The 24,351-nt window shown below is 42.7% G+C and overlaps 1 protein-coding gene across 7 annotated transcripts in view; it reads right to left on the reverse strand.

The window, feature by feature from the left end:
• The window catches only part of KLC4 (kinesin light chain 4), a 53,637-nt gene extending 33,279 nt beyond the window's left edge, over window positions 1–20,358 (reverse strand). For 3 of the 7 annotated variants that reach the window (XM_054984282.1, XM_054984262.1, XM_054984283.1), the window contains exons 1-3: window positions 20,179–20,358; window positions 1,753–1,860; window positions 355–625 (exon numbers count right to left, since the gene is read on the reverse strand). In XM_054984282.1, coding sequence (XP_054840257.1) covers window positions 355–603 — 249 coding nt within the window. In that variant the 5' untranslated portion in view covers window positions 604–625; window positions 1,753–1,860; window positions 20,179–20,358. Of the gene's footprint in view, window positions 1–354; window positions 626–726; window positions 788–1,752; window positions 1,861–12,381; window positions 12,466–20,178 lie in introns of those variants that run through there. The other 4 variants (XM_054984269.1, XM_054984277.1, XM_054984280.1 and 1 more) reach the window with 4 other exon arrangements.
• Window positions 20,359–24,351: the final 3,993 nt, after the last annotated feature.

Consider the following 24,351-nt stretch of genomic DNA (forward strand, 5'->3'; position numbering starts at 1 on the left):
TTTGTTTATTCTGCATAATTCATTTCACTTCTGCTAATCAAGAGGACAAGCACAGAGCTAATGCAGGGCATCAAAGCTCCATCCACCCAAGAAATGCTACTGAGCTCCATTTTGTCTGTAGAGATTTTATCAGACATTACATATTTTCAAGCCTATCCTTGTAGCCATAAGGCAAGACACTTGCCTACATAAAGTGAAAGCAGTGATGTAGTGGGTGTTATCTTTAGTGCTCAATACCAAAGTCTGCAATTTGCTCTGTGCTTGTGCAGGCTACACGCAGCCTGGCCTACACCTCAAGCAAGTACCTCAGATTTGCATGTTGAAGCTTCTTTGGAAAAAAGGACTGCAGCTCACCTGAGCCTCACCAAGCCCCAGCTCGATCATTTCCACAGACTTGCGTAGCAGGTTGGCTTTCTCGTGCACTAGGTTGGCTTCCTCATCCTTCTTCAGACACTTGATAGTTTCTAGCAGGCTGTGCAAGATTGAATTATGTTCATTCTTCAGGGCCTCTAGTCCCTGCATCACGAGTTTGGTGTTGGAGATGATTTCCTCCTGGCTCAGTTTATCCATCTTCTCCTCCCTGGGGTATACCATCGTGGACATATTCTTTCAGCTACAATCTCACCTAAGGCAGGAGAGGGAAAAAATGGGCAGAGTTACTGTAGAGCACAACCTCACTACAACAATGAAGCATCAGCTTCAGAAGGCACAGAGGAAATCCCTTACCTCCCTTTAACCCCATTTTCTGAAGAGAGGGAGGAAATTCCCATAACGTCCAAGGAAGCAGAAAGAGGTGATGTGGAGCCTAACGCAGCAGCAGCAGCAGCAGGAACACACACAGAAAAAAGTCAGTTACGTCAAAGCTGCCATTCTCCCACCGCCCCCACGGCCTTGGGAACCAAGAAAGCCGATTTAGCTGTCATTTAAGAGCACAGGAGAAACTGAAGCGCGCACACCTCCTGCTTGGAGGTCAGAGAGATCCAGCTAGGGACAGAGACACAGAATTCCTGTACAGTCATTAAAAGGAGGCATTTGCGTTACTTTTTTCTCTCTTCTATTGAAAGCCTCTCTCTAGACAACAATACAAGAAGAAAGTGCTTTGATGGTGAGATCATAGGCCCAGCAATACCTGCTCTCTTAAAAGAAGGGGAGTTTCTGGAATAACCCCAGATGAATGGCAAAGAGCCAAAGAATCACTCTATAGCAGCATGATTCCAAGTTCCAATTCAAGATCCATTTAAAACAAGTATCATGCCCTTTTTTCCCTGTTAGAATTTGCACATGATATAACAGCTAGAATGTACTACATAAATGCTAAGTAATTCTATGCAATGCATATACAGTGAGGATTAGGGTTTGTAGACTGCCAGACTGGCAAGGGGAGAGAAGAAATCACCACTGTATATATGAACTTGAAGCAAAGGAGAGAGTAGAGTGGGTTGGGGCTGGACAGCCAACAAAAGGAGTAAAACTCTGCCCATGGAAACTGAGAGAGAGAAAGGGGGCTACAGATTCAACCAAAGAGAATATTTCCTCTAATTTAACAAACTCTTTCTCAATTTCTCATTAGAATCACAGAATCCAATGTCTGCTGAGCTGGGTCAATCTTTTTCAAGAAGCCCAGCAGCAATACAGCCTGTGTCACACTGATTTTTTTTTTTTAACATTTCAGGCAGCTCCACAAAATGCTCCCCAAAGCCCCTAGATCCACAGCTCAATTCACAGCCACAGACTTCAGTAAGACGTGCTTACCTCATAGCAGCAGCCGAAACAGTCTGCTCAGCGGCACCTACAGCTGCAGATACAAGCAAGGCAGTCTGGGCTCACGTGATCCCACTGGCAGGAGACCGAGCTATCACACTAGCCAGACAAGAAGGGAGTGGAGAAAGGGAAGGAGGAAGTTATCAGAAGAACTGCCTTTGTTCTCAGATAGTCCCACCTCTGTGTGTTCTGGGCTCTTTGCTAGGCAACCGCTGGCCTCCCCGTGTTTACTGAGTCCAACAGAAAGTCCCACTCGGAAACCTTGAAACAATGAGAGTCTCTCAGCACATTGGCCCACTGGCCTCAAGGTGGCAACTCTGCTCCCCTAAGCCCAAGGTGGAAGCCAGACAGTGTGTTTATCACTTCACACAGTTAGGGACTGGAGTTGGCTACAGGCAGAAAAACAGAAATTAGATCAGGAGGCTGCAACGGGTGGAGGAGGTGATCTCTGGTTTCTTTCTGGTTTACTGTTTGAAAGACAGAAAAGAAGAGATGCTTTGGCTACATTTGAGGGAGGGAGGATCGTTTATGTTACATTACACTTGGATCCATGCTATGGTAACATCAAGGCTTGACTATTGTAATGCTCTATACATTGGCCTCCCATCTAAGTTAACTAGGAGGCTCCAATTAGTGCAAAATGCTGCAGCTCGATTGTTATCAGGAGCAAGCAGGAGCATGAACATCACTCCCATCCTACAGTCACTCCACTGGCTACCCATCGTTTACCATGCTCAGTTCAAAGTATTAGTTATTACATACAAAGTTCTTCATGGCTTTAGTCTGGCATACCTACGGGACCGCATCCCTCCCTATGTTCCTCCACGGCAGCTTCACTCATCTCAACAGGGTCTCCTGCAGGTACCAGGCTACACACAGGTGAAGTCAGCAGCAGCCCGTACAAGGGCTTTCTCTGTGGTGGCCCCTAACCTGTGGAATGACCTGCCTGAGGAAGTCAGAAGAGCCCCCACTCTCCTGGCTTTCCGTAAACGATGCAAAACCGAACTATTCAAAAAGGCTTTTTACTCGAGTGGGAGGGCTGCCTTGTAGGGATGGGGTCTCAGGTGCTTCACTAACAAGTTGGGGATCATAGACTTCATCACCATTTTTGACTCATATATTATCTGCTGCTTTAAATATGTACTCCTATGTACAACCATCACTCCATGCTGTCTAATGTTAATCCTAGAATTGATTATGTTTTGCTTCAGTATCTCTACTATGTCTTGGATCCTTGCTAATGCTACGTCTTTAAACTTGTATATGTTTACCTTATGGTATTGTATTGAAATGTACTTACTTGATACTGATTGTATTAACCTCATACTGTGTAATCCGCCTTGAGTCTCAGTGAGCAAGGCGGACTACAAATGACTTAAATAAATTAGCAGAATGACCCAGTGGTGTGAGTGTGAGATAGAATGGATTATTGCAGAATGGGGGTGGGGGGTGGGGAAGCAGGATGAGGGGATGAGAAAGAGAAAGGAAAACTCTTCATCAACTAGGGTGAGGAAATCTTGAAATTAGTTCAGCTAAATGCCTCTTATACTGTAAGGGGGGAAAGTCCCTTAATCTCACAATTTAACACACACACCCCAATCATCCTTATTTCAAGGCATTCTGACAGAACTGTAGAAAAAGACAGTATCAATATATAAATGTAGCCATAGTCATATTTAATAAGTCAACATGACTTTAAAATGTAAGCATTGCTGCTTAATCAGGTTGTTGATGAGATCTTTTTCACTACACGTAACAAGAAAAAGAGTATCTTCCTCCAGCATAATAATTATGACAATTTCCAAGACATTTTTTTTTAGTGTTCCTTTAAAATTTGTACCTTAAATTTACCCTCATAAAGAGGGTCAGGAAGGGTCAACAAAAATTCAGAGGCAAATCATTGTTACAAAGGAATAAGCTGAAATGCCATAAAATAATCAAATGGAATGAGTGCATTCTAAAATGCTGCAAGATTCAGCTCTTGCAGATTTCCTTTGGGAAGATATTTTAGAGCTGTGGGGCCATAACCAAGGCGGCTCTGCTCTGTGTCATTTTCCCTTCTTCAGTGGACAAAACCTACTGGAGGACCTCGTAATAAATGTGTTGATGCTGGAAAAGAAAGAATGTACCTAAGGATAGGGCAAGAATGGAAGAGGCAAAATGAGTAGACAAAAGCCATGTGACAAGAGAAGGAAAATGTGCAAAATAAGACCAGATTAAGCAGAGGGAGACAGAAGTAATGGTGCTGGTTGGTTTTTGCAACAACAACAACATTCAATTTATATACTGCCCTTCAGGACAACTTAATGCCCGCTCAGAGCGGTTTACAAAGTATGTTATTATCCCCACAACAACAATCACCCTGTGAGGTGGGTGGGGCTGATAGAGCTCTGAGAAGCTGTGACTGACCCAAGGTCACCCAGCTGGCTTCAAGCGGAGGAGTGGGGAATCAAACCCAGTTCTCCATATTAGAGTCCCGCACTCTTATCCACTACACCAAACTGCACCAGTCTTACAGAACAAAAACATAAATGCACACAGAGGTGACAGACTTCCTGGAGAAAACATCAGCTCCTTTCGGCCAAGTACAGCTGTAACTCAGCATAGTTGACTGCCAGTGCAAGACACAGCTTCTGAATGCCCAGAAATGTCTGGCACAAGTTTTGGTAATCAACCTTCAGAAATCCTCCCCACTAAACAACGCAGAGCACACTTTCCACCCCACTCTTTGCCACAGGCACTCAAATAAAATTACATGTGCCTTGCCCCGCCTTTATTTGCAGCTGCCATACTACATCCCTCAGGTTCTTTGTCCTCATAATATCCAGGGACCTATCTTTACTCAGAAGACATTTTAAACAACTTCCAGCCATCCCACAATAGAATCAATTGCACAACCCTGAGATACCACGACTGAACGTAATTCCCCTTAGCAGAATCCGGTTTCTCTCAACTGAAAAACTAGCAGTTTCTGCAACAAATGTGACTGCATCAGTGCAGAGCATTCAGCACACCAGCCATGAGCTTTGAAGGTAGTGTCAAGTCTTGGTAGCCATCCTCCGTTAATACACCTAGGAGGCTCAGGAAGGATTGGTAGGTGAGCACAAAGGCAGACTATGAATCCCTTCATCCTTTCATCCAGCAAAGCCAAGCCCTTCCTCCCAGGATCTCTTCTCTTTTTCCTTCCCAGTCACCATGACCACAGTGTTTCATCATGTTATCCACAACCCAGTTTATACTGAAACAAATCCACGAAGAGGCAATGAAATGCAAGCACATGTATAAAATGAATAAATTTTTCTTGTTCTGCCAGGCATATGGTTGACACTGGCTAAGGCCTCCTCGCCAGCCGAATAGAGGAAAATCTGCCCTCCCTATCAGATGTATTCTCTGCCCAGCCTCTCTGTTAAACATCTGTGGAGAGGACTGGCTGGTGGATCCCTTTTTTTGAGAAGTGCTACCACATTGTTTTAAATATTTATAATACTTACGTGATTTTATTTCCGTTTTAAAGTGTGTATATATATTTCATGTTTTATATTGTATGTAATCTGCCCTGAGCCTGCTGTTGTGGGGAGGGCGGAATATAAATTGAATTAAATAAATAAATAAATAAATAAATAAATAAATAAATATACAGCATAACGTAGCAGCAAAAGGTGGCTTACAGAATTGGCAACATCTGAGCACCCAATTCACAGGGAGCTATTGCTAGAGTAGCCTTATGATCATCAATGCTCACATAATGCACATGGCAGAAGTCCAGGTTTTCCAATAGCCACAACACTGGGGACTCTCTCCACAGCTCCACTATACTGGCAGATAGCAGACAGGAGGTAAAAGAATTCTGCTGATGGTGTCATACATTGCCAACTTATTTTGAAACATTTTCACCCAAATGTTGGCATGAACCTCATTCTTGGCAGCAGCAGGAGGCCTCAAGGCTTTTAGCCTCAAGGACGGAGTAACTGAACTCTGAACCTGCTGTAGGCTTGAACTAGCAGCATTCAACTAGCAGCATCCAACTGAAGGCCCTTGAGGAGACAAAGGCCCTTTTTGTTCTTCTTTGAAGGAGACTTAACATACACATGCACAAATCCTCTTAAACATGTACACTCATGGCACTAACAGCCACATACCATATCACTTGTGGTCAGAGATATAGACAGTTGCCTCCTGGAAAACTAGAAGGGTTGTTTTGTCTGGTCAGGAGGATGGCAAGTTGCAGGGGCTTGGAAAGGTGGAAGTGGAGTGTTTTGTTACCTAGTCTTAACAGCACCTCTGAGAATGGCAGAGTCCCTTCCAAAAAGGAAAGAAAACTATTCGGCATGCTGCCAGCAATCTCCTAGATTTTCAGGCATAAATCAACAGGAATAGTATTTACTCTTTCCCCTTTACTGGGGATTTGCTAAAACAAGACAAATGGGTCTTGCCAGCTCCAATCCTTAATATTATTTAACCGTTAGTAACCTGGCCAGCTCCTTCAAAATTCCCACATTCCAAAGAGGAAAAGTTCTTCTTCATCTGAAGTAGATCAGAAAGGTAATTCCCACAGCACAAAATGAGGCAATATGGCAAGAAACAAAGCACAATCCATTCACAGTTAAATAGCCCTGTGTGGAGGGGTGCATCTTCTGGTTCAGACAAGTCTACTTTGACAACCAATTTTATATTAAAAGTGTTCTATTACTAAGAGGAGAACTAGGTTATGATGACACCTATATACATTACCTTCCATTTTAAATTGTTTGCCAACTGTATATGTAAACACTTTGGGGCAGGATCCAAGTAGTAAGCATTAAAATGTGTTAATTACAACCTGGACAGCATTATGCAATACTATGGGAACAATCCAAAGCAGATCTACTCAGAATAAGGTTCCACATTATTCAGTGAGGCTTACACCCATGAAAATGTCTTTAAAATTGCAGCTTATGGATTGCAGTCATGCCTACAAAATGCCATCTCATATCCTATTTGGATATGCTCATCCATACTTTTATAATGAGATAGGAAACAAGTCTCCACATAGCTAACTTTGTACCTTGAGGCGAGCAAGTGCCGTGACTGAGCATGCTTTTTCTCCCTTTCATTTCAGGCTTCACTCTATGGCTCAAAGTTGCTTAAGCAGCATTAAGAAGTAGATGCGCCCTAATGACTCAAGTTACCCCCCCCCACACACACACACAGTGTATATCACTTTCAGAGATATACAGATTATCATTGGGAAGGGGAAGAATTATCAAAGTGATTATACATATTACTCAGTTCTTCACACTGGGAGGCTAGTGAATTACAGAGGTCTTGAGAGCCCCTTTGCTATTCACCATGGGAAGGGGAGTATCTGCCAGACAGAACAGAGAAAGCACGATCTATTGCATGGGCGGGGGGGGGGGAGCCAGAGTTTATTCAATATTATCAATTGCCCTGCTCTGCCTTGCATCCTCATCATGCAGAAGGGTTTATGCATGGACAAGAGGGGCCATGGCTCAGTGGCAGAGCATCTCCTTGGCATACATAAGCACCCAGGTTCAATCTCCAGCATCTCCAGTTAAAAGGGTCAGATAGTGAGTGATGTGAAAGACCTTTGCCCCAAAGCCTGGAAAGCCGCTGCCCATAGTACTGACTCCGATGGGCCAACGGTCTGATTCAAGGTAAGGCAACTTCAATTGTTCATCAACAGGCTCCTCCGAGGGCAAGTTGCTCTTATTCTTAAACACCGAAGAAGTACATTTCTGGATCTGAGTGTACTGTCCTTTTTTAAATTCAGAAACATTCTATTTATTTTTATTTATTTATTACATTTCTAGACTGCCCTCGCCATCGGACGGGCTCAGGGCAGTGTAACAACATACAATTTATAACATACAGTTTAAAACAATAAAAACATTATAAATAAACATTTAAAAACATTATCCATGTGCAATAAAATTTCTCAGAAGGGTGTGAGCGCACTGTATTTTAAACCCATAGACTCCCTAAGGCAAGGCAAGACAGCAGATGCCTGCACCATCACCACCTCTCTGGCAAAAGACTTGCTGGCTCATCCGACAGCAAGATGATTAAATGTGGTACAAGCTCATTTAGCCCAAATAAATCCAGAAGTTGACTGGATCACAGTCTGTGCATACATGCCCATTTTATCGAAATGCACTGAAAGAGCAAATCGTTCTTGCAGCTAGAGAAAAGGTAGGCCAGATGAAATAAATGCTAATTCTTCTGTTTTACAGTTCAAGGACTCCTCTCTCTCTCTTATTTACCCACTCTGGCAAAGCAACTGTACTGCTCAGAGAGCCTGAACCAGTTTCTTTATTCAGAGCCTTTGGCAGGACGGACTGTTTACACTGCCCATGTGCAAATTAATGCTGCTTCATCCACTTTGTTTTCCTTTGGCGACTCAGCAATTCCTAGAGCAATGGAACGTGATTCCACACCAAGACCAACAAATACTCAAAAGGGCTTTGTGCACAGCAACATGAAGGAGGAATCCTTTCTAAAGACGACAAGTAAACATATGTTTGGGTGACTTCAAAATAAATTGCATTTGGGCATATGGAAAATGCCTTTTAATGTACTATGTCAAACATAGATCAAGGTATACAAAGTGAAGTGTTCCATGTTTCCAATTCACAGCCTCGGCCTACAAAACTGCAGCTCTCACACTCTGACCACAATACAAAAGGCCACATTCCCACACCACAATAATAAGGCACATGGTTTATAGGGAACGGGGGAACTAGGGAAGACCCTGCTAGACAGCAGCAGCTGAATAACATCTCACTGAGTTTGTTCTCTCTGCACACAGTTATATATGGCCAGGACATGTCCAGAGGTGTGAGCCAAAGGACTCTTGTTCTTCAGTATTAACCTAAAGGTCCTGCCTAGAGCTAGGCTGAAGATCTGCCAGTGGAGAGAGAAGACAGGTGTGAACACTGGAAGCTCCCCTCCCTATCTGTGTTTGTTTTTTTCCCCTCCGTGTATTGTAAGCCACTTCGGATTGTTCCCCTCCTCGTGGGAGGGGAGGGAAGCAGAATATAAATATGCTGAATACATTAAGGTCTTGGGTTGAATCCCTGGCATCACCCGTTAAAATAACCTCAGCTAGCAAGAGTGAATTCCAGCTTTCTCTCAGACATGCTGGAGGTTTTACAGTAATACATTCATACATGTGATTCACACCTACAGCAGGAAAGAGGGACAGTCCAAGAAAAAAAATCAATTGATCTTCACAAGTGCATAAACTGACATTTATAAGCTGGTTGATTAGACACAGAAATTAAATATATATATATTTATACCTTCTAAGCAGTTCTAGAAAGCATTCAGTCCGAGAAGCATGAAGAGCCCTAGAAGAGAAGCAAACCTGCCAAGCAGTTTAGGGGGACGAGATTATAGTTTAAGGGATATATAAATATTAAATTTTGCCTGCATCTTCCTATACAGCTACTGCTACCAAAGTGGATGGACTTCTGCTTCCTACAGTGAATATGATTAGTCTGTGTGGGACTTTGTATTATTTTTGTTTCAAAGCAAGGTTTTGCCTATGAAAGCTTATGACACAATAAACTAGTTAACATTTCAGCACCATAAGATACTTTGTTGTTTTAAGTTGTCATTTTTTGGCCTTCAAGTTGCAACAGACTTATAGCAACCTTTGCATAGCAACCACAGACTTCCCTAGTGGTTTCTTATCCAAGTACTAATCAGAGTTGACCCTTCTTGACTTCAGAGATCTTACAAGATTGAGCTAGCCTGGGTTACCCAGGACTCAGCACTTTTAATTTGAAACATACCTAGGAGTTCCCATCAGACCTGGAGAAAAATGTCTTGTCCCTTTAATAGAGGCTTAATGTGTGAAAATGGGCAGTTAGCACGGTTCACAGCACAGAGGTAACTAACATTACCAAGTCAATACTATCCCATTAAGGGAACAGGACTTTCCCCACTCCTGGCAGTTGGCAACCCCAAATCATTTTAACATTCAAATGTTAAATGTTAAGAAGGGCCTTGGGGACCCTTCTTAAGTAGAAAGATGGAATAAGAATGTTTTAGATAAATAAATCAAACCTTAAACATGCCTGCCATTTTTGTTTTTACTCTGTGTTACTGGTTTAGATCAGAAGATCAGTATAACTTCTATTTTACAAATGGAGAATCAAGGATGAGAAACTTATCCAAGCCTACATAGCATATGTGGTAGGGGTAGCACTTGAACTCCAGTCTCTTATACCAAAATTAAATCCACCCTTTATTCAACCACAGTAGCCCTTGATCTGTACAATGGTTACTACTGTGCATTAGTCCCATCCTTCTGTTCGCATCTTTTGTGGCTGATAGGCCTTTCCACATCTCAGCAACCCTGTTGGACAGGAAGGTTAAGCTTTATGTTCCAAAGAACACCAGCAATTTTAAGCAAGGTAGAAGCCATAAATTGAGATATTTTTTTTAAAGAAGAATGTCTTTTGGTAGATATGCCTGACTGATGTTTTTCATTCTATCAATGCATTAGGAACGCTTTAAGCATCACCTGACCCCAGCTTTGCCAGGTTACCTCTATACTTCAGTTGAACTGGAAAACACACAGCACAAAGGGAGCTTCAGGAGCAAGCAGTTTTCAGTCCTCAGGAGAGAAGCAAGTCAGCTGCTCTCCTCTGCTTTGTCTTACAAAGCCCCACCCTGACATGCTTTCAGAAAGCTATCAAAAGAATATTGAGATCCGTTTAATCCAATCCAGTGAGCCAACAGAGTAACTGTCCCTGCTATACACAGGCCATTGCTGTCTGGTCTACCTCGCTTTGCCCTCTCCCAAGAGGGGATCCAGCTAAATGCAACAGCAAAGATGAGCACAGCATGAACCTTTGTCCTTCAGTCCCCTGAGAGCAGAACCCCCACCCAACACAGAGCAACTTACACTATGTAGAAGGAGCAGCTGGTTTTCCATGGTAGCCTCCCCAGACCAAGTGATGCTGTACTGCAAGCCGATGTGTATCAGCTGCACACAGAGAAGACAAGCATCTGCTCATCGAAGAGCTCTCTCCCTACCAGAGGCAGAATTACAATGCAGCTCGGTGACCCACCCACTGCAGCAGCAGATGCAGCCAGACTACTGAGAAACAGCAAATGCTCTCATGCAAGCACAGACATGCATCAGTTCATGCCACTGGAAAAGCTAAGGACCACAAGCCAGAAACTGCCTCTCCTGTATGTAACTTGGCTTTTCTAGATGTCCCACCCAGACTGTCAATAGCAGGGGACTAGGAAATGTAGCTCAAGAGCCAAATGTGGATCAGTAGGGAAACTAACACGTCTCTTTAAAAAAATTAAGGGGTTGATTGAGACATATTATGATTTCAATGTACCGTAAAGATTTTTGTGGGGGGAGGGGAGGAAGGCAGGATACAGAGGCTTTAATATCAAATGAAAATCTATATGGGCTGATTGGCACTACAACTGTGTAAAAGTTTTTAATTCCCCTCTACAAATATTTTTGCTTTTCTGTACACTGACATCACATTTGGGTTCAGTTCTCACAATATCTGTCTTTTAATTATTGCTCCTAGTTCTTCAAACCCTCAACTAGATATTTCCCATCTTTCTGGGTAACTGCTCATCTGCTCCCCATTTAAGGGACAGGCCAAGTGAGCTAGTATGCAGTACCCTCATGCTTAGCTACTGCTCATTTGCTCCTTAAAGGCAGGCTGGAATACGTGTACCATAAACAAGGACAGGTAATCTTCAAGGGTTGTGGAATGTCAATATCTCTGACCTCGCTCTCTAGCAATTTAGCAAAGCGTCCAATCATCTGAATGCTCCTGATTCTGAACACTTTTACTCAGGAGCAACCTCTGCTGATTTCAATGAACTTTCACACATAGGACAATAGCTTTACTCAACTTGTAAACAGCTGGGGAGGGGGCAGATGAAGACTTGTAAACAATAATCAATTCTTCACAGTGCTAAGAAAATAAATGAGGTTTGGATTAGCATTTCTGGTAGTCAGGGAATGTTATATTCCCATGCACACCTTGGCCTTCAAAAGACCTTGCTGTGGATACCTTGGACTACTGAACAACATTTGGATCGAGCAGGACCTTAAAGACCAAAAGAATTTTCCAGGTATATGTTTTCATGAGCATAGGATAAGCATTTGGACCACTGAGTTTAAGAGAGAGGTTACAGGAAGAAGAGCCTTTCAAATGGTCACACCCTCATTGTGGAAACCAAAGCTGCTTTCCCAGAGAGCCTTTCAGACTACTGTGGTGGATTACTAGCTGCTGCTTTGTTTTGGATTTCAGCTTGAAGTGTTCTTGAATGGTTTTATCATGCTGTGAGCTGCTTTGGGGGAAAGCTCTGCTTCTGGAAGGCAAGACATATATTGAAAAACCATACTGTGTCTTCACCGAGCACAGCTTCTAGACCTTCCCACACGTATCTTTCAGTCTTGACATTCCTCCTGCCCTCATTTTATACGTTATGGCCTCTTTTGCTATTTCCCCATGCAAAATCATGAGCTACCCCACCCCCCCATCCATGCAATGTAGCATTTGCCTCTTCTTTTAATAGCATGCCAGAACACATACCTTCCTCAACTACTGCCTAAAATGTGTAAACATACCTTACCTTCCTCAAATGGCCAATCGGCATGCGCACACTCACACACGCTTGGACCTCTTGAGCCAAAAGCAGAATCAAAGCTTTAAACAAGTATAGGGTGGGGCTGGGCAGGATAAGCACTAGCCACAAGTACAAGGCAGCCCTGTCTCCTACTTATATTAACAGAGGAGAAAACAAGGCTTTTACTCTGCTTCTGGGTAAATATTAACTCAGGTCTACCATTTCCTAGCTGGCTTAATTCCAGCCTCACCCAATGGTCTCTGGGGTTGCTAATGCAGTTGGACTCTGTACCATATTATGCCAAGATGTGTACATGCACATCAAGGGATAATGAAACTTAAAACAGCTGGAATCAGTCAACATGGAAAGATAATTCAATAAATAAAGAGTTTTGTACAGCTTAGACAAGACTATATCAAGATTGCAGAGCTTCTAAAAACTCGGCATTATTTTTGTTCCTGCGTTATAATTTAGAACAGGGTTATCAAGTCTACAAAGTGTCCTCCCAGTTTACTCGTCCTCCAAACAGACACCAAAATTTAGACCTATACATGAATCAGAAGCCGCAATACCATTCTCTTTCCCTGTGGATGTGACAGTGGCCAACAACAACTCAACCCCATCATAAAGATATTAGGGATACAGGATGAAGAATGGAGAAGGGAGGAAAGCAGATCTAACATGGTAAGGACTTAGCCCAGTTGGAGTTTACTTATTAATAATAGTTGTTGCTTTGCTTTGTTTGAATTTGTAACTGTAGGCCAACCCTGATGTTTCAGGAGAAAAAGACAAAGTCAATCATGGGCATTTCTTTTAATATAAACAAATTTATAATGAAAATATTTTTAAAATACAAAATGAATCAGTCACATTTAAAAAAACTCTCCCTAAGGCTGCAAAAATTTATAATAATTCATTAACTTTCAACATGCTGTAATATCATTGTTTCACAGTAAGAGTTAACTAATTTGTTTTTTTGTACTAGTCAATATACTGCAGAGTTCTGGGTGGAAAGCTGGAGGAACATCACAAAGCCCTTGTTATGATGTCTGGAAATTGCACATCCCTTTTCAAAATGGCTGGGGCCTTCCCTTCCCTTCTGTAGCGATCCATAAAGCCGTTTGACAAACACTGTGCCTCAACTCTTACAGCCTTCAAGAGAGGCTGGGCAGACTTCAGGTAGATCATATAATATACCATGCTTGTTTTTAAAATCACCAAGGAAGTGATTTGACTAAATGCTGCTTGACTAATAAAGCCACCAACCACCCGTTCTACAGAAAAGCCAGAGTTGAGCAGCGGGTGGGATGTTAGATTTGAACCAGAGTCACTCAGCCTCGGCTTTGCCAGGAAGCTAATTGTGTGGCCTTGGTCAAGCCATTCTATTTCCACCCTATATACCCCAACAAAGCTGTTACAATGATAAAATGGGATACCCCTACATATACTCTCCTGAATTCTTTGGAGGAAAGGCGTCAACTTAATTTGTTTGCTAAACAGAAAAATGGGAGGTGGGGAGGATAAGAAGTAAAATTAGAAGGTTACTGGGTTTTCAAGCAGCATGTCCTTTCTCTGTTCCAGCACGAACAGTGCCATCCTAACCAGATCCTTCTAAGCCCATTGACTTCAATGGAATTAGAAGGCTCTAACTCTGCTTAGGATGCACTGCAAATGGCTATCTGTGGCAGTTATAAGGAAGAATTCTGCCTTTTTGTAGGTGGACAGGCAAGTTTTGGATCTTAGATCTACACATTTTCAAACTCTGTAGTATTATGATAGCCAAAAACAAGTCCCACAATACTGTACCAACTAACAACATGGAAAGTTAAATAACCAGATTAAGACTGTATAGAAGCTGTAGAAAGCAATTACCTGTAAACTGGGGGCATAAGGCCGGGCACTTCCTCCCTGTTTATTGCTACCATTTGGCTTCTGTTTACACTGAAAGGCAACGATCATATGACTCTGGTTCTCTCTTATCTCTTTCATTTGGATGCTAGACAAGGTATCTTTCTTCTTAAACACTGTCGCGATAACAGTATACATTAAATCTCCCCCAACCCTCCATAGGAACCTTAATCAAAACAGTTCTGTGAGTATACACCACTACTTAGTTTTGGGTTATGTGCCATTAAGTCACCTCCCATTTATGTTTGTGTTATGTGCTATCAAGTCTTTTCTGACTTGTGGGGACCTTATAAATGAATGTCCTCCAAAATGTCCTATCATTAATAGTCTTTTTTTGATGTATTGTCAAAGGCTTTCACGGCCGGAGAACGATGGTTGTTGTGGGTTTTCCAGGCTGTATTGCCGTGATCTTGGCATTGTAGTTCCTGACGTTTCGTCAGCAGCTGTGGCTGGCATCTTCAGAGGTGTAGCACCAAAAGACAGAGATCTCTCAGTGTCAGCCTTTTTTTGTATCTTGCAAATTGAATTAAGGAGACCTCCTATTTGGATAACAAAAAGGGTCAAATCTAGCTTTAGATGTTCAATCACCTCAACTCAGAAATAGACTAAAGTTTCAAATCCACCTGGAAATATATGTTCAGAGTAAATTATTCCACCAATTTCTTCCATCTGTTAGTTTTACACAACATTGAAGACAATGCTTGAAAAATCTAGCTACATTATAAAATGGGCAAGTGACCTTGACACTGTCTCATTTCAGCATAAGACATACTTACACCCTGTTGGAATTAGTGAGACGTTAGTTCTGCCTAGCTTCTCCGATAGTTTTCAAGTGAGATTTTAAGGCAACTAATTTCTCTGAGTGTGACTTTTGTTGTTCAGTTCATTACAGGAATTCTCACGTCTGAGAGAAAGCAATTTTGTCTACAGAGAACTGAGAAGATTGAGATGAGGGAGACAGTTTATGTGCTTAGCTTACCTTTGTTAAAGAAAGGGACTCCAAACATTACATTTCCCCCTCTTAACTAAGATGAGAAGCATCTATGTGAAGTGGTGAGCACAATTATGTTTTTTTCCCCAAATCACTTTGCAATTTTATGTGATAATAGTCTGGTGACTCTAGACTGCTCCTTACATGTCTTGCTCCTTTTCTTTTCTTTTAGTTTTCTTCTCTACTGCACAACCACTTCGTATTCAATCTCTTTTTATATTTCCCATAGCAACTGCCCAAACCCCCCTAGGAAGGCCTGCCTCATCTCTAGAAACAGTCTTGCGTTCACTGAATGGCTTAAAGGGGCACTGAATGGCACTGAAGGGGCACTGAAGGGCAGTCTGCTTTGCGCCCACTGAATGGCTTAAAGGGGAACTGAGATTGCCTCCTATAATGAAGTCATATAATGAAGCTTCCACAATGTATTTCCAGATTCCCAGTAGTTGGGGTGCTGTTACTTCTAGATGCCACTATATATTTCCAAATTTCCCACAGCGAATACACTTTTTTGGTATTAAAATTGGAGGCTCACTTTGCTTGCATAGAAAAAAACTTCTTTGTTTTTTATTGGGGGGTGGGAATGGCAAAGAATTACCCAACCTCCAGAGGGTGAGGCACCAGTTCACTGAACTGGGTATGCTTCATGAGTGGAAGGAGGCAAGCACCAAACAGGAACGAACATAACTTTTCAGGACATTTAACTTTTCGATCACCTCTCTAGATATCTGCTTATGTCAGACAGCTTCTTCTGAAGACAAGTAACTTCATGGTCACATCAAGAATGTATCATTTGATCATACTCAGCACAAATGTTGAACAGCTATTTCCCCCTGGCCCCCTATCCAAGTACAGGGTGATTGGAAGGAGGCAGATCCAGAGCTGCCCATCAAGGGAGACAGCACACAAGCTTCACCAGTAGTGGGTATTTTAGGCTGCAATACTACAAACACCTTAGGACTGCACTAATAGTCACTCAGTTGCCCAATTTATAGAGGAGTTTTTGGAGCTCTTCACAATGTACCTGGCAGAGCTTCTTACGAGGAGATGTAAAAGTCCATCTGTCTGAAAAACTGGCTCCACCTCTAGTGTTTTGCTACCTAAGAAGGCTTGGAGGTAATACAGTTTCCATTGAGAAAAGTACTGCTTTCTGGTAAGTTTGTAAAAGTGGGAATAAGCAAAATTGAGAAGACATGAGTGAGATTCTAAATAGATATGCTTAGGATTGCACTGATAGGATGTAGTTTCCCTTTTGTACCCAGCTACCTTGTTGAAAGAGACAGAGACCACATTTCAGCACAAAAACCACTGGTCTAAGCAATTTGAAAGGTAGCATTTTCTCTAACCTTTAGTTAACTGTTGGGCACCAAACTACTCACAATCTAATCCTTTTAATTATACATCATTGTATAGCGTATGTGTTAAAGACAATTTAGCCATGAATAATCATAGCCTTATGGTGGCTTCTTAATATAGAAAGATTAATACCGATACAAATGAATTGCTTCCAAACAAACCCCAACAGTCTCTTTAGGGAAAATATTTCTAAGAAGTGCCAGTCATCTAGAAGAAAAGGATGAGTCTTTTCTGAAGAACGCAACATAACTAGATACCTCCAAAGGGGACCTCTCCTTTGGAGAAGCTCATAAACCAAGTATCCAGTTTACATTTAAGGATCAACAGCCCAAAAGTCTAATTTAGAAATATATTCTTAACAGCTACTAGATTGCAGTAGTGTATTTTATAGGGGCTCTATGTTGTATGCTGGGTTTTAATCTTGTTCTTGGTCTGACAAGTTTGAAAGCTACTTTCTCATTGATTAGCTTGCAACACTGCTGCAGAAAAGATCTGATTCCTTACTGTTCAAGAATTTTAACTGGAAGACATTTTATAACCACAAAACAGTGTAAATGAATACAATCATCTAAGCTAATGGAAATCTATAATCAACATCACACTCGCTCTTATCCACTGGGGGAAAGACCGGCTCAATGATAGCACATCTGCTTTCCATGCAAATGATCCCAGGTTCAATCCCTAGCATCTCTGGTTACAAGAATCAAGTAGCAGGTGATGTGAATGACCTTTACCTAAAACCTTGGGGAGGCACTGCCAGTTAGAGCAGACAATAGTGAGTGTCGTATAAGGTAGTTTCATGAGTATTCAAGGACTTCCCATTATATTTTACAAGGACAAGCTCCGCATACATTAATTCCACATTGCATGCGCCCACAATTTTAGTCTCAAAAGAGAAGAGGAAACACTTGCTCATATAGGGCTTTGTAAATGTGCTGGAACCATTGGATCAAGGCTAATATTTCTATGACTGCTTCCTAACTTTAAAAAAAACACATATCAATACTCTTTTGGCTATATAAGGAGCTATAAAAGAATCCAGAGTCTTCTGTTACAGTCATCCTTTGTCTAGGAGTAGGAAACAAACTATTCATACACATTTCTAACATAAATGTATGAAGCTGCTATACACAGAGTTAGACTATTTGTTCATACAGACTAGTCTTCAACAGGAAGTGGCACTCCAAGATCTTAGGCAGAGGTCTTTCCAGCTCTGCTCCTGAAGTCCTTGTTCTAAAAAGGTGGGGATTCCAGGGATTGTGTGAGAATTTAGGACCTGCCGCATCCAAAGTGTATGCCAAAATGCCCTGTTCAAAATCTGCTCACTAGAGAAGGCAGCCAAGGAGAATATCTTTCTGCGTGCTGAGTGAGATGTAAAAAACATTTCCTTTACTGTTTTGACACCAGGTTTAAAGTTAAAGAAAACCACATATATCTTTATTTGTACTCTCCAAAGCAAGCATTTTAATATTCATAAATAATGCAAGCACAAACAAGTTCCAAAGTTTTTGCCAACAAACTGTAGAATTCTTTCCCTAGTAAGAATACTAACTAAAGCAGCACTCTGAAGAATACCCTCCTCTTTCTCTTCTGCCATCTCAGCTCAATATCATCTTCAAGAACAGTGATACTTAAAAAAATTAACAATACCAGGTACTCGCATAAAGTATGCTGGATTAAATAGCCTTTGGAGCAACTGAACATGGAGCATGCCCTATATTTTCTATCCATGCAATATTTGATGCACCAACTATTGTGATGAAATCTGTGAAATCCAGTTTCAAATCTCCACTCTGCCCCAGTGGGTGGGCTTGGACAAGTCCCTCTCTCACAGCCTAACTTACCTCACAGGGCTGTTTGAGGGAAAAATGAAGAAAGGGAGAACATTGTAAACCATTTTGGGTCCCCATCAAGAAAAAAAGCAGGGAATAAATACCGTTAATCTCTTGCTTTGACAGGTCAGATCTCACAGATTAGAGAAAGGATTGGTTCAAGTGTAAGAGGAGCAAACCTTTAATTTGTGTGCAGCCCAGTCCTATGAGGAGATAGGCACATCTATGCCCATTAAAATCAATGGGCATAAACACACCTAACTTGATATAGTACTGCAGCCATAACAACTTAATCCCTAGAAAACAGGGAGTGCCCAAGGTTATAGACTCAAAGAATCCATTAAAGTCCCTGTTCCAGAAGGCCTCAGCATGCAGCCCCATGGGTGAGATAGCATCATGGTTATAAATAGCAGGATGGTGCCACATACACCGCAGACTTTGTAGCTAAGCACACACACACACCAACTCCTCCCCTAGTACAGCAAAGCTGGCTTCAGAGATCAAAATTTCCTCAGATATCTGAACGATTAAAAAGATGGTGTAATTCAACAGCTTCAAATGTTTAGATGGGGGTTGAAAAAAAGAGCAAAAATTCTTTGCAAAATAGGGGAAAGATTCGAAATACTTAACACGCTTGCAGAATGTTGCATCAGAAAATCTTTATTGCCTTCCAGTTAGGAAAAATATGCCAGATTTAAATATTTTTCTCATATCATAGACGTGAATTGGGAAGGGATGAATTAGATGCACAGGAGAGATCCCTGATTCCTTAATTCTCAAAGCAAGAAAGAACTCATAGCAACGGGTCCCAAGTCAAAAAATCCCAAACGAAGAATGTTTAAAGCACAGATTGAGCAGACAATGTAACAAAGAGCCAAGAGTGAATTTAAGCACACACAAACCAAATTATCAGCAGCAGCCCTGAATCTGCAAGAAGACAGCTGTATCAGTGTAGAAAAATAAGGAAAAGCAATACTGGAAAGGAGCCTTTTATGGAGCCATTAGGGCTCACCTCAGAAACTACCTTGGCACTACCTTAGCAACAAGCTCATAGCCCCAGACAACTTGGGAGCCATGAGCACCAGCCATCCCTGCCTATCCCTCACCCCCTGTCAGTCTATCAAGCCATACGACTGCTGCTAGAGCCGAAGGGCCAAGACTCTGGGGCTTCCGCCCTTCTGTCCCTTCTTAGGGCCCAGCACGCAGTCATTTGCTTTGCCAGTAGGGCAGATGTAGCCATTCAGAAGCAAAAATCTGCAGCTGAGTCAGGGATGAACGACCAGTCAGCGGGATGACGGAAGGGATAAAGCGGATCGGACTCTCAGGCACACTATTTGCCACCAGGCTGAAATCAGGCTTTAATTTTTACCAGGTACACATTTTTAAAAAGACCGCAGTGCTCCTGAGCATCTCAAGAGAGCATTTTCCCGTCAGTTCCCACACATGGGGGTGAGTGGGGTGGGGTAAATGATTTTCAGATGACAGCGATTTAGCGTGACGCCCCGCTCCTCACGCCTCGAAAATATTAAGCATCATCATCCATCACTAGAGAGACCCCCAAAGGCCCATCCTTTTGCCAGCAATAGGCTGTATGCCCTCTTGCCAGGACATCAGTCTCCTCAGCCTTGTTTCCTAGGCAAAGAGCCAGCAATTTCACCCAGCAAACCCTCTCCCATCCTTTTTTTGTTTTTAAAGGAAGGGATAAAAACGGTTCCTTACCTGCTGCTTTTTCTGCCTTCTTAGGCTCACAGGATGGGGGCGCGCGCATGCGCTTAAGACTCGCTTTTACCCGCCCCCCAACAAAGACCACGGTGGTTGCTGCGATCCCAAAGTCTAAAGGAGGGGAGAAAAAACAGCCCTCTTTCTGGCTCCTCCCAATGTGGCTGCAGCCCCTTTAAATCCAACATGGCGGCTAACTTCAGAATACGCCCGATCCGGTCGGGGGGAGGGGGGAAGAGGGAGTGTGCGTGAGAGACATGGGAGGGTTTTTCGTCAGATGATGGGAAAGCCAAACTCCGCCTTCACTACGTTTAGCGCCTTCTGTCATTCTCTGGTAATCTGCTGTGATACGGTAACACTGAGACATTACTTGCTGGTTCTGTGCGGGAAAAAGGAACAGCAATTAAAAATTCGTAAAGATGCTGTTTGTCTCACAATAGCCTCGAGGCCTTCACTGTTTTAGAGGTAGATAGTTTAAAGCGCTTCATTAGTTCGTCGAATAATCTGCTCTAAAACCTACGTTTTACAAGTCAGTCTGAGATAGGGTTGCCAGCCTCCAGGTAGTGGCTGGAGAGCTCCTGGAATTACAACTGGTCTCCAGGCCACAGAGATCAGTTCACCTGGAGAAAATGGCCACTTTTGAGCGTGGACTCTATGGAATTATGTCATGCCAAGGTCCTTTCCCTCCCCAAAATGCACTTTCTCCAGGTTTCTCCAGGTTTCACCCCCCCCCCCCCCCCGATCTCCAGGAATTTCTCAACTTGGAGCTGGCAACCCTAGTTTGAGAAGGCATTTCTGGGGTTACCATATTTATTTATCTTTCTTTCGGGCCAAGTTCTTATGAGTTCAACAGGAAGATATTTAGTAGGTGATTATTTTCCTAGCCTGGGAAATGGTGAAAGCTTTGTTAAATTCTTGCCTATTTAGACTGGCATAGGGATAGCTATATTGGCCTCTTGTAATAAAGTTCAATGAGGGAGTGGGTAAAAGCAGGATCCAGGTGATTTTAAACGGATCCTCATGAATTCATACGATTTTTATGTTGAAACAAAACAAAAGTGCTGTCATATTATATATCATGTCCTAGTCTACAAACAGCAACAAAACAATCATGCATCCACTAATTCGTGGTGCCACCACGTCACAAAAACATGCTAAAAAGGCACGGATCCTCACGGATCCTCTTGATTTTTACAAGGGGCCACCCAAAACACACCATACAATACTAGATCATATCCATTGACACAAATTGGACCAAAAAAACCCAGCCGTCCACTGCTTTGTGGCACCGCCACGGGGCAAAAACGCTTCAACAGCACGGATCCTCACGGATCCTCTTGATTTTTACGTGGGGTCACCCAATATGCACCATACATTACTACAGCATGTCCATTGCCACAAATGGGATCAAAAATTGAGCCATCCACCGCTTCATGGAACTGCCAAAGGGCAAAAACATGGTTCAAAAGTACGGATCCTCACGGATCCTCTTGATTTTTAAATGGGACAATGCAAAATCAACCATACAATACTAGATCAGGTCCATTGCCACAAATCAGACCCAAAGATTCGGCCATCCAACTCTTCATGGCACCGCAATGAAGCAAAAAGCCACCGGTCCTCATGGATCATCTTGATTTTTACATGGGGTCACCCAAATTCCATCATGTACTACTCAGTCATGCCCACTGCCACAAAAGAGACCCAAAAAGTCAGCCGTCCACGGCTGTGTGGCACCGCCTCGGGGCAAAAATGTGGTTCAAAAGTACAGATCCTCACGGATCCTCTTGATTTTTAAATGGGGCCATACAAAATCCACCATACAATACTAGATCATGTCCAATGACACAAATGGGACCAGAAAAACCAGCCGTCCACTTACACAAATGGGACCAAATGGGACAAATGTCGATTGTCACAAATGGGACCAAAAATTCAGCCATCCACCGCTTCGTGGCACTGCCACAGGGCAAAAAACATGGTTCAAAAGCACGGATCCTCAAGGATCTTCTTGATTTTTACATGGGGTCACCCAAATTCCACCATACAATACTCAATCATGTCCATTGCCACAAATGGGACCCAAAAAATCAGCCATCCACTGCTTCATGACAGCGCCACGGGGCAAAGACATGCTAAAAAGCACGGATCCTCACGGATCCTCTTGATTTTTACATGGGATCATCCAAAATCCACTATACAATACTCGACCATGTCCATTGCCACAAATGGGACCCAAAGATTAAGCTGTCCATCCCTTCGTGGCACCGCCACAGGGCAAAAACGTGGTTCAAAAGCACGGATCCTCAAGGAGCCTCTTGATTTTCACATGGGGCCGCCCAAAATAAACCATACAATACTAGATGATGCCCATTGACACAAATTGGACCCAAAAAACCAGCTGTCCACCTCTTCGTGGCACCACCACGGGGCAAAACAGGGTTTAAAAGCACGGATCCTCACGGATCCTCTTGATTTTTACGTGGGGTCACTCAAAATCCACCGCTCAATACTAGATCATGTGTATTGCCACAAATGGGACCAAAAATTCAGCCATCCACCACTTCGTGGCACTGCCACGGGTCAAAAACATGGTTCAAAAGTACAGATCCTCACGGATCCTCCTGATTTTTACATGGGCTCATCCAAAATCCACCATAGAATATTCGATCATGTCCATTGCCACAAATGCGACCCAGAAATTAAGCTGTCCACCCCTTCGTGACATAGCCACAGGGCAAAAACCTGGTTCAAAAGCACGGATCCTTACGGATCCTCTTGATTTTTAAATGGGGCCATACAAAATCCACCATACAATACTAGATCATGTCCAATGACACAAATGGGACCAGAAAAACCAGCCGTCCACCACTTTGTGGCACCGCCATGGGGCAAAAACATGGCTCAAAAGCATGGATCCTCTCAGATCATCTTGATTTTTACGTGGGGTTACCCAAAATCAACCATACAATCCCAGATCATGTCCATGGCCACAAATGGCACAAAAGAAACAGACACCCATTGCTTTGTGGCACCGCTATGGTGCAAAAACCTGTTCCAAAAGCACAGATCCTTATGCATCCTATGCCTTTTTATACGAGCTCACCCAAAATTCAGCATGCAATCCCAAAACATGTCCGTAGCCACAGACTGAACCTCAAAAATAATCCATCCACCTCTTGATTGCACCATTGTGCCTCAAAACCCACGTTGGAATGCATGTATCCTCATGGATATTGTGGATTTTTATATGGGGTCACCCAATCACATAACATGTTCAGAGCCACAGACTGAACCCCAGAAGTACTCACCCATTACTTTTTGGCTGTGCCACATTGCAAAAACGTGGTTGGAAAGGATGGATCCTCATGGAGCCTCTGGATTTTTACATGAGATCCCCCAAACTCACCATACAATCTAATACCATATCCATACCCACAAACTGAACCACAAAAATCTCCCACTCCCTATTTGAGGGCACCACCACACTGCAAAAGGTGGTTCCCAGCCATGGATCCTCTGAATTTTACACTGGGTCACCCAAAATTGAGCATACAATACCATATCATGCCTGTAGCCTCAGACTAAACCACAAACATCATCCATTCACCACTTCGTGGCGCTATCATGCCACAAAAACATGGTTTGAAAGCAGTGAGCCTCATGAATTTTGTGGATATTTATATGGAGTCAGCAAAAGTTCACCATTCAATACATATTATGTTTATAGCCACAGATTGAACCACAAAAATCACTGATCCACTTTTTTGCCACAGCGCCATGGTGCAAAAACTTGGTTGGAAATCATGGATCCGCATGGATCTTGTGTATTTGTACTTACGGTCACCTTAAAGTCACCATATGATCCCTTCCAAACTTGGTTCCTAGGCATGAATTCTCGTGGATACCCTAGATTTTTACAGGGGTCATCCAAAACTCACCATCAAATCCTTCATCATGCCCCTGGCCCATGGCTGCAGAACACACCACAAATACTGGCTCCAGTACTCTGTGTTACCACCAAAGCCATAAAACATGAATCCAATGTATTAAACTTGGGTGACAGTCAGAAGTAGGTTCCCTGCAAATTTGGTGAAGTTTGTTTGAAATGCCACCCACCCACCCCTTGGATAGCCCCCCCAGATAGGGAAAAATTGCCAAATTAACTGAGAT

This window comes from Eublepharis macularius, chromosome 1 (assembly GCF_028583425.1).
Source record: "Eublepharis macularius isolate TG4126 chromosome 1, MPM_Emac_v1.0, whole genome shotgun sequence".
NCBI classification, from domain to species: Eukaryota; Metazoa; Chordata; class Lepidosauria; order Squamata; family Eublepharidae; genus Eublepharis; species Eublepharis macularius.